This window comes from Parus major, chromosome 2 (genome assembly GCF_001522545.3).
Source record: "Parus major isolate Abel chromosome 2, Parus_major1.1, whole genome shotgun sequence".
Taxonomy (NCBI): Eukaryota; Metazoa; Chordata; class Aves; order Passeriformes; family Paridae; genus Parus; species Parus major.
In genome coordinates, this window is record NC_031769.1 from 34,713,944 (window position 1) to 34,727,604 (window position 13,661).

Here is a 13,661-nt window from a genome sequence, read left to right on the forward strand (position 1 = left end):
ACGTAAAAACATCCAGATTTTGACTATTCTACCTGCAATATAAGTACCTGGCAATCTGAAACAATTCTCTTCAAAGACAGCAAAAAATTATGAGCTTTTCTATTTAAGCACATCTGTTGACTTCCTATCTTCTTATTTATTTGCAAGAGTTTGACAAAACTTGAGAAAAAACAAAACCCAATACCAAACTACTCCCACATACAAACTGAAATATAGCAGAGGCTTTGGTAATACATAATTTTTAAAAAACAGAAAGGGAGTAAACCTAACTTTGCTTAAGAGCTCTGTAGCTATGAATTCTGACTTTAAACACATGAATGAATACAAAGTAACAACAAAAACTAATTATGTTCTAAAAATAAAAATGGCAACATGACCAGAGCATATAGGTGCACACATGGGAAGGATACAAAACTAATGTTCTCATAATGAAAAAGAATATTTTATCTTTTAGTAAAATTCATCATACAATCTTGCTTAAGGACATGTAAAACTCCTGAAAGAAGAAAAAAAAGTCCATCCATCAAACAAAGCTTCAGATTTGTCACAAAATTTCTTTATACAGGGTCCTATTCAAGCTCTTCAAGCCAACAGGAGGGCTCCCTTATACTAGGATTTTTCAGCTGCCACTTCTCAGCTGTAAATTCTGCAGAATGCTTTTAAATGTCAAAAGAGACATACCAAACTAAATATTTGCTTTTGGTTTACATCTCCCCAGAAGAAAGTGTAAACAATCATCATGGTCTTAAATGGGCCCCTAGGTAGCAACTACATCTTAACCTTTGCCTTTTATCATGACTCTTGCTCTGAGGTATTTGGAGGAGAAACAGCTATACACATTCCTGTAGCATAAGCCTGAAATGGTTTGTGTCAGTTTGCTGTAATAATCAAAGCAATTTCTAATCCATGTAGAGTTTATACCATATTATCTTTCGTAGTGTCAAGCACGCATATTAGAATTTTATTAGAAATACAGTAACTGCATGCTGTTCAAATCTTGAATTTCACCCAATGGAATAAACTTAGTACCATTTCAGTATAATTTTTATGTCTTCAGAGCCTGAGTTTGCAGCACTGCAAAAATATAAACCCAGTTTCTCATTCTTACTAATATAATCATGAGGCTTCCCTTTTTAAAATCAACTATTGAATGTACCTACTGAAAACCCAGACTGTGTTCTTATAATTGTCTAATGTATACTATATTCAATTTAAAAAGAATTCAAGTCTACATAGCATCACACTCAACCAGTCTAGCTTTCTGTAAACTACTCTGATACAACTGCATAAACAAACTTTGCAGTTACCCAACCACTGCAGAACTAACATTTACAAGGAATATAAAATTAGTCATTACTATTCACACAATTCTGCAAAGCTATACACCTGATTCCCAGTATTATGTGTATGTAGAGGCTTTAGTTAGCCTAGTATATAAAATGTACAGCTCAAGAATTAGCAAAGTTTTAAAGAGATTAGTACAGTAGAAAGATATAACAAACAAAATTAAAATATATTCAAAATTAAAATTTATTCAAATATAATGATATTTGATTTTACCTGAAAATTAACATCTTCTTTCTTAAATATTAGTGCTCGAACTTCATCAGGATCTCCATTAAATATAGCTTGAACCAATGGTGGCTGAAATGAAGAAAAAACACATCTTAAAATAAAATCTTATTTTAGGTTTTAGTGACATGTATACAGTTTTTTTTGATATATAACAGAAACACAAGATAATGACAAAAAAAACCCATTCCAGTCAGTAAAACAAAGAAATCAGCACCAGTATTTAGAATCAAAGAAATTGCAAGTTTTAAAAACCTCAAACACACAGACATCCTCTAAGGCAATTAAATATATACATGAAAGAAAAAAAAAAAGGAGCTGAGAAGATTGTAACAGCTGAGAAGAGAACGCCTTAGAACAAAATTAGGGTTGTCATTACATGCTGCAAATTCTATACAGTATAAGCAAACAATCCCCTTTTCCATTAGCAAGTGACTCAAGTTACTGGAAGTCTTTCACCTGTTTAGACAGAGTGGGAAAGCAAAGTGCATCAGATAAGTATGGTAACAAATTCACACTCACACACATCTATTACTAAATATAGTAGGATTTCTTAGTAAGTAAGAAAAGCTGCTGAGGTATGCTAGCAAGATTTAAGTCAGTCACTTGACAGAAAAAAAATCATTTAAAGCAATAAAAGCACAATCCCCAGTGTTGATAATTTTCAGAAAGTGCTAATGTGAATCTAACAGTTATACTAAGATTGTGAGTTATGGTAATTTTTAATTTAGCTTAGAAGTGCTCTCGTTTGATGTAACTATATATTCTTATCAGTTCTCAAAATATACATAAGCATATTATTATAATACAATGATCACATCAGCTTCTAAAGTGGTACTGCATAAATGTACTACTGAAGTGTGAGAAGTGGAGCAGGGAAAACCCACCTACTTCAAATACATTTCCCCTTCTAAAACCCCACTGCTGTTACACAAGAAACAAGACCTGTTCTTGCTGCACCATAAATAAGGTTACATGGAATAGAATAGACCCCTGCAAGCATAAATTCCACCACAAAGTTTCAGCTTTTCCCATCCTTATTGCACGCAAATTTTATCACCTTGTCTTGTTTCGACATTGTACGAATTCATCCTAATCTTAGGACTATAGCTATGGGTACTTGAGACAGCATTATAAGCAGGAAATATGCCAACAAACAACATGGCTTACCAGCACATTTCCAGGGGGCGATGGATGTACAGATACGTTTTCCTGAGGTAAACTGGAAATAAATGTGGGAGAATCATCTTCCTCCTCCTCCAAAACAACAATACAGACTCGACTCATTCGATCCGTTTGAGGAAGCAAAAGCAAACAAAAAAATGCCAGCAGTGGTATTTTTGGAAGCAGACTGCAGGTATTGCAATAGTGACCATAGAGGAAATACTTTCACCTGTTTCACATGCCCTCACAAACTCGTGTTACTGCTGGTGTCTTAGCATCTAGAAAGAGATATTCCAATCCCCCCTTACACTTCATTTTCCAGACTGAAACACCACGAGATATTCAACACACTGCTGAAAAAAAGTTGTTCTTTATAAAATAAGAAGTCCCCAAGCATCAAAACCACAAAAACGAAACTGTGGAAGAGCTAAATAAAGAGATAAAAATATCCCAAGATCCAATTCCATTCGAACAGCACTCACTGTTGCACACAGCTGTCCTTTCACGAGCAAATTTGTCTTTGTTAATGTCACAACTTCCACAGCGTCCTTCTACCCCCACAGCGAAGTCATTGTTGCAGAAGACACGACTCCGTCCTGCAGAGGACGGAACAAGGAACAATTGCCCCGAGAGAGACGGCCGCGGCTATTCGCACTCCTGCAAGGTCAGTTTAAATCAACCCTCACAGGCTTTCTGCGGACTGAAAATAAACGCGCCTCCCGATCATCCTGCCATTCTACAGCTTCCTTGCTCAACGTCAAAAACAGTCCAGACAGAAAAACACATCTCGGTTCCAGCAGTTATTCAGGACCTGCTCAGAGCAAAATAATTCTTTCCCATGCAAGAACAGAGCTGCAACGTGCAGCACGGCTGCAGCACATTTACATGCGATGAGTCAGACCACAGGGACAATGAACTCCTTGAATAATATTGCCGGCTGAATCCAGCAAAAGCAAAGCAGCCGCTGTTACTCCGTCAGGGACACGAGCAATGCGGAGCGTTCATTTTCCCTTCACCAGGCAGTAGCTGTGGCTTCTCACAGGGAACGCGTCAGGCAGAAATACTGTTGAGGAGGAATGCTTCAGCAAAACAAGCTAGCTACTGCACACAAAAGCTCCAATTACTGTCTTAGACGACTTCTGCAAAAGCAGTTCATCACTCAAGTGTTTCTTTTGATCACCATGTGAATGCAGTTCCCATGATAGTCTTCATTCAGATTGAGGGGGAGGAAAAAAAAAAGGAAAAAAAATAAAAAAATCAGACTCTGTACATCTTCTCTGAGCCAACTTCTTTATCCGAACATCTGTCACTGCGCCAACCTGATTCTCCTCTTCAGTTAGAGCTTCTGCTTATCAGTTTTTTTCCTTGACAAATTAAATTATACAATCAGCAGATATCCTTGTAAAGCTCGAAAAACAGCTTGGCTGTCCGAGTCGGCAGGAGCGGCGCAACAACCACTGCCACGGCAGCGCTGCCCCTGAGCAGCAGCCGGGCGAGCAGCGACTGCAGCCTGGCAGGGTGAAATGCCTAGTAATGCTCACATGTCACACTTACCAGAGCACCCAGCCACCGCTCCCAGGGTAACTTCCTCTGGCACCAAAAAAAACCCGCCTTTTGCTTCTTTTGGGGGCAGTCTTTGCCAGGTCGGTGACTAACGCAGCTGAAAACGTAAAAATTCTATAACTGAAGAAAGAGCGACTGTTTAATATTTTCCACGAAAAGCCGCAAAGAAATGTGGTGTCCTGGCTCTGCTGACTAACCACACTACAGGCAGTAAACAATTCCAGCACTTTAACTGCTTTCATATGGCACTGGTCAGAGCACCAAAACAGTCCTCACTTAACTCATTGAAGACAAAAAATGCCCCTCATAAATCCTCTGAGAATTAAATGACAAGTAAAATCTTAAAGCAATAGGCTGACTATTAAAAAGCCAGCTATTAATAACCAAACCCATGGGTTTTCTGCAATTAGTACAAGTAAACACAACCTCAACTTGAAAAAAAATTACATCAAGTATATTTAAATATAATATTATTAAAATAAACCATAATAATGAAGTATAATATGAAGCCCTACAACTTGCTGAATAAATACTTCAGCTTGAATCTGCCTAAATGGTGCTGGCTCGTGGGTGTATTATGTAAATGGCTTCTGTCAAAAGTTGCTGGATAAGCCTCAGTGTACAGGAACAGAGGGAGGGTTTTTGCTCCTGGTGTGCAGCACTAAGGCAATTCTGATGTCCTTCAGTGGCTGCCAAGAGCAGAATTTGTCAATGGTGAGCAAGTTTATAGCTCTTCAATAAAGTATTTGCACTCAGGTTTCACATAGGAATCCAGGGAGAGAGAAAGACAGATTTAAATGGTGTGTAAAAGGTCTGGATATAAATAGACATACTGAATTCCCACCTTTGGGGGCCACAGGCAGGAAAAGCTTACATGAACTCTTTTGCAAAAATGTCTTCAGTAGCTTCATTGCAACATAATAAATTGCTTAAACACCTCCCTTTCCCCCTGACACTTTATGCAGGTGAAAGTTTTCTAAGTGCAAAAGAGTACCTTGGCCAAGGACTGCCTGACCTCAAGAGTCCTGGCCTGGCAAAACACAGCACCAGATTCTGATTCATCATGAAATTTCTGACTGAAATTTCTCAAGACTAACAAATACATTTATAAATATATTCTGTTCATTACATGGAGTCTAGTTATTTTGAAATATCATATATTTGGGGTTAATTACAAAAAAGCAATGATTTGTACACCACACTGCTTTGTTCTAGCATTTCAGCCATTTATTAAAAAGCAACACAGATTCATGTAAGTACATATGACAACTCATGTTCTTCTTGGCCACAGCAGAACTAGTTCTAATAAACTATAGACATCCTCAAAGCTCAGCTATTGCAACACCCTCCTGTCTGCTGTGGAACACAACAACCACAACACAGAAAATAGCTTGCTTTCTATTTGTGAAAAATGCCCTAAGGAACAGACACTAGCTTATTTGCAAAACTAAACATGCATTTAAAAAAAATAAAGATCAGATTTTATGAGTAAAAGCAAAATACTGGCAAAATGCGTACTCAAGCTTCATATGATATACACACACTTGCTAGATAATGGTTTTCCAGCTAAGCCCATATGTTCAGTGTAAATGAACACTTTTCAAGAGTCAGTACATTTATACAGTAAGCAAATGCTAAGGGTTCCATATGCCTTCTTTGAAATTACCACCTGGACACATTGAGAGATAGAGATAATGCCTAATTTAGTTCAAATTATCTGAACATGGTCCGTTTTTTTACCTTTGTAATTAATGCTTCAAAGTCAGCTAAAAATTCAATAGTTACCTTAAAAAGTACACTTTCACACTCAGTTAATTGCAAAAATTCAGAACATTTTCATTTACTCTGATAATTATTCTAGTGATCTTAGACAAAATTCTAATACAATTAATATAAACTATTTCCAAAAGCAAGTTAACATATATCACACCTAACATTGTACATTTTTGAATTGTGACATTACTACCAAGAGTTAAAAGCCAGTATGTCACAGTTTGCATTAGAAAGAGAACCAGCACAACTGAGTCAATATTGTATTGATTTCTATAGTAATCTAAACCATGTAAGTAAGCAAAAACATCCTACTCATGATAGGACTGTGTGTGTGCAATTGCTTCCATAGGAAAGGAAGCAAAGGAAAACCCAGTTCTGGCTATTTAATTTTTGCTCATAATTAACTGGCATTTCCCCCTTACATCCCCTTCAACCAAAATCTGTGCCTTCGCCTCAGTGCAAACAGCATCTCTAATCACCTCTTCTTTCAACTTCAAAAAAATCATCCAAAGTATCTTCTGGTGCACAAAATGCAGTTTCTAATGTTACCTAAGAGGTCTTCTAAAAACCAAAAGCTGTTTAGAATTCTACTGTGAGAAACCAAACTAAGGTTCCAATTTTTCAGCATCTTATCTGGAGTAACAATTTTCTGTGTAGAAGAGTTAATAGAAACAGAGAATGAAAGCAGGGTAAATTCAAGATGATTAATTTAAGCTTCTGTTCCTCAAACTAATTTAGGAATCATAACAGAACTTTGAGAAGGTATAAAGAACATTGCATCTCAAACAGTTTGTATTAATAAAACTTAAAATAACTGAAGACAGCAGGTCATCGCCATCCATCTTCTCCAAATGTCATCTATTTCCAATAAGAAAGCTTATGAAATAAGCTAGGAAGTAAGAAAGAATGCTTAAAAATGGCCTAACTTAAAAAAAGAATGACATGTCTACAGGGGTTTGAGTGGTGATCTGATGACCTCCACAAGACCTGTTAGCAAGGTAAGATCTCCACACTTAACTCTGAAATTTTAAGAAGTGCAATGATGATCAGCATTTTTTCAAAAATAAACGCTTTTATGTTGACATGATAGCTGTAAGAAAAAAATAAGTGTTGTAATTTTCAAACTACACTTAACCTTTAAGTAAGTTTCAAGAGTCTTTAATGGGTGACTATAAAGTGAATATATTACAAAAATGCAACCTGCAGGTTAAAATACAGATGTCTGCCATCTACACTAGACAGAAAAAAGAAAAAACATGAACTCTGAATCAGCTAAAAATAGCAACCTTTCCTATACATCTGCCTTCTTCTCTAGGAACAAATGAGCAGAAGACTGTAGCAGCACTGCTGATGACACCTATCAAAGAATCTACTCAAATAAAGATTTATCTCTTGCCAATCAGCATTTACCAAGTTTTTTTCTGGGCTGAGGTTAATCCAACTGGTTTCAGGCAATATTTTGTATGATTAAAAGGATCTAGGAAAGGAAGAAAATTGTTCTTTCAGGTTCCAGTAAAAATGAAATAAATTAGAACCAAGTTGTATATCAACTCAGCAAGGCAAATACCTGATTTGTGTATTTCTTCAGAAGACAAAGATTGCTTTTTAACAGCTACAGCTCTAAGTAAACAGGCATGCCTTAGTATAAGCTGATTTTATCACATACAGACAGAGATGAGTGTTCAGCATCACTATGAATATAAGTTACAATACTTCTAGAATACTTCTCATGAGTCACTCATCTGAACTCCTCTGCTGTTTCCTCCCCACTCCTGAGGGAATGAGGTGGAGTCAGGAAAAAGAATAGTCTGAAGCAAGAAATTAGTACCTTTCTTCCCAGTTTTGTTCTGTTTATTCCAGAGCATCTGCAGAATAGTTTTAACCCCTGGAGTCCACAGTTCTGCTTCTAAGGACAAGCAAAATAGCTCTGCTTGCACCTCATGATACCATAGGTAATACCAACCTTTTTTCATGCAATTATACAGCCTCTGTTAATCTAAAGAAATATTTCATATAGTCAGATATTATCTTTGAACACTTGGCAATTAATAAAATCCAGTAACTGAAAAGCCATTTCAGCTGAAATACAAAGAATAAAAATAATCCAGCATTCATTTTAACTTTTCTCAATTGGAGAAACATAAGTAAAGTTAATAATAAAAAATGTCTGTGATTCAGACATAATTTTCAGTTGTATACTTAAACACCCTGTAACATGTTAAAAATAACATCCGATCAAAGAGCAGTAAAGCACCTTGAAAGTGTTCAAATTCTACTTACTAAGCAATTTTCTTTTTAAGACTTCTATATGTCTGAACAATACGCCTGCAGACGAGCTCTTGGTTGAAGGACCATACAGCCATCATAGTACAAGATATGTAAATACCTTAAAAAAATTATCTATGTTGTCCAAAATATGGAATCTAGCAATCAAACTGTGCAAAGGCCAAAACCCAGAAAAAGAAATGCAACTCCTATATCTATTAAAAGAAAGGGAAAATATGAGGGTCCTGCATCTTCCAACATATTTTCTAGCTATGATATCACCCAGCACACTTTCCTTTTAAGGCCAGATTTAAATTCACTACCCTGTGCACTTTCAGTGTAATACCCTGCAATTAAAGTTAACAATTCATTCTTACATTAACACACAGTACATAAAAGAAGTCCTCCAGTCCGTCTGAATTCATGGACTCCAGTTACTTCGTAGAAAATGTGTGTGTTCAGATTTATCAGCTGCACCCAACAGCAAACACCTCTCTCTGTCTTTTGAGAAACAGAAGGCAGCTATTACATCCAACAGCTTTTCTAAATAACAACCACACAAGTCTGATGGTGGCATTGTCAGTCTTGTAAAATTGACAAGAAGTCAAAACAACTCCTGTTTCAGGGAAGATAGACCACAAAAAGGTGGCCTATCCACATATATTGTTATGAATGGCAAAGGTAAGTTTGCATCCATGAAGACAAACAAAGATCTCGAAAAACTACTTTAGCCACAGTGGCATGTATTTTGGACAGAAGACAGGTCCTTTTTTAATGCAATTTTTCTTTTTGGGAGGAGGTAAGTTGAGAGAAGATGACTTTTAAGATATCTTAAAATATCAGTTTAGTCAAAGAGAGAAGCAGGCAAAACACTTCAGCATTTGTTAAACCCACACAAACACAAAATTATTAGCTGTACACCTAAGGTTTTTGCAAGCATGACAGCTTTTAAAATGTTTTCATAATACAGAAAGCAAGGCCCACAGGTTTGTTAGAAGTATTTCCACCTCTGGGCAGAACAAAGGCAGAAGAGACACTGATAGGAGCAATTTTTCTGGCCTACTTAGTCCTTCCAGCTCAGATCATGGCCATGGCCAATTTTGGGTTTTGGCAAATGAAAATGGCATCAATTACAATAATAACCACAGTGTCCTTCCAGGAATAATTACCGAGGGCAGCAATTTCAGCTGTGCACACAGCTCTAAAAGCAGAGTTGACAAAAACAAAACAAAAATCAAAGGCTCAGTCTCAGCAGTCCCTGTTTGCTCTTTCACACGTCAACCCCTCTCTCCCAGCACACCCAGCCCGTTGCTGGGAGGTGAGGCTGGACAGGAATGCCAACATGAGCAGAGCAAAAATAACAACCCAGACACACTGGAAGACCAATCCACTGCCACAGCTGGCACTGACAGCCTGATGCTTCAGGTAATGATGCTATTACATTTTCCTAAGGAGAAGAAACAGGTAGCTTGGCTGGAGCAAATGAATGACTGCAGAATTCCTAATCATAGTTTTATATCATCTATAACCTTGCTTTGAAAGTGTTTATACCAATACTGTACATAATCCTATGAATTAACTAAAATATGATCCCACTAAATTATATTAGTGCAGCTGGTAAAACAACTGAGAGAATTCCCTTTGGACCTGTGGGCGCACACATACGCTGAGAAGAATTAGTTCATCTCCTTTGATCTACTTTTCTACTGATCTATAGTCACGCTCAAGATGAACAGAGGAAGTGCTGATTTTACATATTTCCTCTTTGAAAATTTCTTCCTGCAATATTGTTCCCGTAGAGAAAAAAAAGAATCAAACTCATTATTCATTACAGAAAAACTAGCCCACATCATAGAAGGTCAACATAACATTGCCTTATTTTTCACCATGCAATAGGTTTGCTCTTCCCTCTTCAGTAGGAATTAAGGGGTTTGCGAATAGCATGTGGGATTCAAGGACAGACACTATAACACACAAGAGCACCACAAGCCTCTCAGAGACTGCATCCTTGAATACCAGAAATTTCTTTGGATTTTCAAACGTATGGCATAACAGGCTTCTTCTGTCTCTGATGCACTGAAACCAATTCTCTATGTTTGTATCCCAAGGAAAAGAAGCAATTCTCACCTGAAAGCTGCTTATTCAAAAAAAAACCCGAGTGTGATCTTTCATTGCTACATGGGAAAAGAACAAGTCCCAGTTTCCCTGGATTTGTATGCTTTTCTGGTTTGTTTTTGAACTGCTGTTTCTCCAGCAGATTATTAGAAACACAATACATTTGGTCTGTAGGGCTCAGCTTCCCCTCAGAGGGTAATTTAGCTGGATGGGCTATAAACCAATAGGCTCTATCCTTTTTCTAACCTTGGTTCTTTAGCTGGAAGGCTGGAAACCCCCTTAAAGGAAAGGCAGCACAAGGCAAAACACCCAGGTTCAGCACTGGACAGTGCTGGTGTTGAGACTGAAAATGAGGAGGTTCTCACTGGAGCCAAGATATCTAGCATAGGAAAGTTTATAATTTCCTCATTAAAACTCTGCTGGGCTGCCATGCTGCTGAGCTTCTTAAGAAGCAATGGTTGTCAGGTGGATTTCCAGAAATGAGAATTGTTCTGCTGCCTATGGTGGGTAACCATATCTCCATTATATTGATGACATATAAAACCTTTCATTGCAGCACATTTGATGAGCTTGGGATGACAGACATATCAGTTAGTCCTTTCCAGGTCACATCAATGTTATCCTCCTAATACCATTCTTTAACACAGATGTGCCCATTCTTTTCCTTTTCCCTTTTTCTTTCCCCTGTAAAATTCACTAACTAATTCTTTTTCAGCACCATTTCAGTTAACACTGGAGCTTGCATCTTTTTTGATGCTCCAAGATATGTAGAAAGAACAAGGAAACCTGAAATTGACTAAGAGCATATGAAACTATAGAGGAGATGGGTTCATAAAAAAACACCTGAATTCTGGAAGATAGGAACAGTAGCAGCCATATAAAAATGTAACACAAATTCTAGTCTAGCATTCTACAAGACATTCTACACACTTAAAAAACAATCCTCATGACTGAATTTTTATCCTATACCACTTAACACATTTTAGGCAGGAAAGTCAAGTCAGTTATGCCAGTCAGAAAAGGACTTTCAAAGTTTTATGTCAAAACCACATCAATCTTTGTGGGTAAGTTGCCATCGTTACAAAATGTTTGCTTTTATACATCTGCCAGAAGTTCCTATGGAATTCCCACATGACCAAAATCAGCAGTGGTTGGGAGTGCTCCACCAACATTTAGGAACTTGAGTCAGAAACACATACCACTTCCACTCAGACTATTATCTGGGAAACACTAAAAAAATGATTCATACCATTTTGAGCCATGGAAGGGAGGAAACAAACATCATATTCAGCTATTTAAAACCTTCAATGATGACACATCAGTTTAGAACATTTCCAGAACCAGTTGCTTTTCTCAAGTAACAAACAGCAATTGCCTATTCAAAAAAATAAACAACACTAACAGACTTGCTTTCAACAGAACCATTCAACTATCAGAGAAGTAGTAAAAAGGAAAGAGTTTGGATTTTATTTTTTATTTTGCCCCTGCCCCCTCACCTCCTCCCAAAGCACAAAACCCAAGAAGCTCAGTTGATCTATTTCTGCTAGCCAAGGTCAGAGAGCTCACCAATCTCCAACTGCTAATTATGATTATTTAAGTTTGATTTTTAGTAGTATTTGCAATAATCAGCTTGGATATGCTGCTACAGCAAATAGTCCATTACCTGTCTCATCTCAGCAATATTAGCAGGGTTTTATCTTAGTCCATGTTTTGCTTGGACTCATAGCTGTGTTACTTCAGCAGCAAATACTAACAAAATGTTAATCCAGTCACAGAAGCAAGAAGAGATGTAACTAATTAAGAGTGAGAAGTAACAAACAGCTGTGAAAAACTAAGAACCAGAGCAGAGCAATGCATCCAAATAAGTGTTAAATAGCACTCACTGGCTTCCAGTGGTTAAATGACCAAAAGGGGAAATAACACAGGTTTGACCGAGGAAAAAAATAAAACCTAAGTGGGAGCAACTATACCGTACAGGCTGCTTTACCTCTACTAGAAGGGCATCAGGAAGAGAACACTTCCAAATCTGACCATCTTAGGGAAGGAAAGTTTACTCAGCTTCAAGTGTATGCCTGCTATTCACTCGAGTCTGATAAGTAAAAGAACTAAAATGCATTATCTAGAGGAAACTATTTAGAATGACAGTGATAGCAGCATATATGTTCTAAGAGGACCACACGATTTCTGCTATTCAAAACAAAGCTCTGATTTTGTCAAGAAGCAAAGCATTACAAAATCTGCTCCTTCAAAATACCTGTTCAATAATTTTGTCATTACTGAAACTCTCCTAGTAGAAAGTTGAGGCAGTCTGTAATACTGAGGGGATGAAGAGGCTGAATTATTTTGTAGCTCTAAAAGAAAACAGAAAAACTGTGGCCTTTAAAAGTTTCTGTTCAGATTTTCCTACTCATTAGTCATGTGATGGTACAATCTGCCTGCAACCCAGTCTCCCCCTCCCTGTTCCACCCAGGGATGAGTGTTGCTGCTGGACAGAGGAGGCAAAAACAGGGGCACACTTTAATGGTGAGGGCTTTTTTGCCAGGATGGAGTTCATGAGGGAAAGGGCTTGAATACATTAACTTTTTTTAGAAGATTTAAAAGTTTTCTTCTAAAGAAAACTTTTTTTAAAATCAGTTCTCTCTTCCAGAAGAGTTATAATAATTAGAACAAACTTTAAATAAATATTTAACTATTATAATACTAAAAATGCATAAACATTCCTACTAGTGCAATACTTTTAATTCAGTTTTGGGTAGATAGGAATAGACTGACCACAGAAGCCACAGTTCAGCTGGCTTGCTCACATGTGAAATTTTGGTTTCCATACATACCAGGAACTCAAAATACTGTATGTAAGTGAGCAAAATTAATCCCAGTTGCTATGGATACCACTTTGTTTTTTTCCTCTCTTCAGTATGTGAACAGTCAGTGTCACTGTAAACAAATTATTCTGATTATCTCTAAAATAGTGTCTGTCAATAGCTGCGTCAAGAATCAGGATTTGCTGCTTGGGGAAAGCTAAACTTCCTAGAAGTTTTTATGAATCCCTCACACCTCCCACATGTCCAAGAAAAAGCTCCTTTCTGGCAACTGAAAATACTCTATAAAACACAGCTGGACAAAATCCACATATTCACACGCACACATACAGGCACTACTACAGGACAAGAGAGCTCATCTAAAACTTCTACAGCTGCCAAAATAGATGT

The 13,661-nt window shown here is 37.3% G+C and overlaps 1 protein-coding gene across 5 annotated transcripts in view; it reads right to left on the reverse strand.

The window, feature by feature from the left end:
- ANKRD28 (ankyrin repeat domain 28) overlaps positions 1 to 13,661 on the reverse strand; it is a 120,209-nt gene that overhangs the window by 70,383 nt on the left and 36,165 nt on the right. For 2 of the 5 annotated variants that reach the window (XR_001519363.3, XM_015617640.3), the window contains exons 1-2: positions 2,743 to 4,226; positions 1,561 to 1,644 (exon numbers count right to left, since the gene is read on the reverse strand). Coding sequence is in view for 4 of the 5 variants with exons in the window: in XM_015617640.3 (XP_015473126.1) it covers positions 1,561 to 1,644; positions 2,743 to 2,859 (201 nt within the window). In the remaining variant the exon portion in view is untranslated. Of the gene's footprint in view, positions 1 to 1,560; positions 1,645 to 2,742; positions 4,227 to 13,661 lie in introns of those variants that run through there. The other 3 variants (XM_015617639.2, XM_015617638.3, XM_015617637.3) reach the window with 2 other exon arrangements.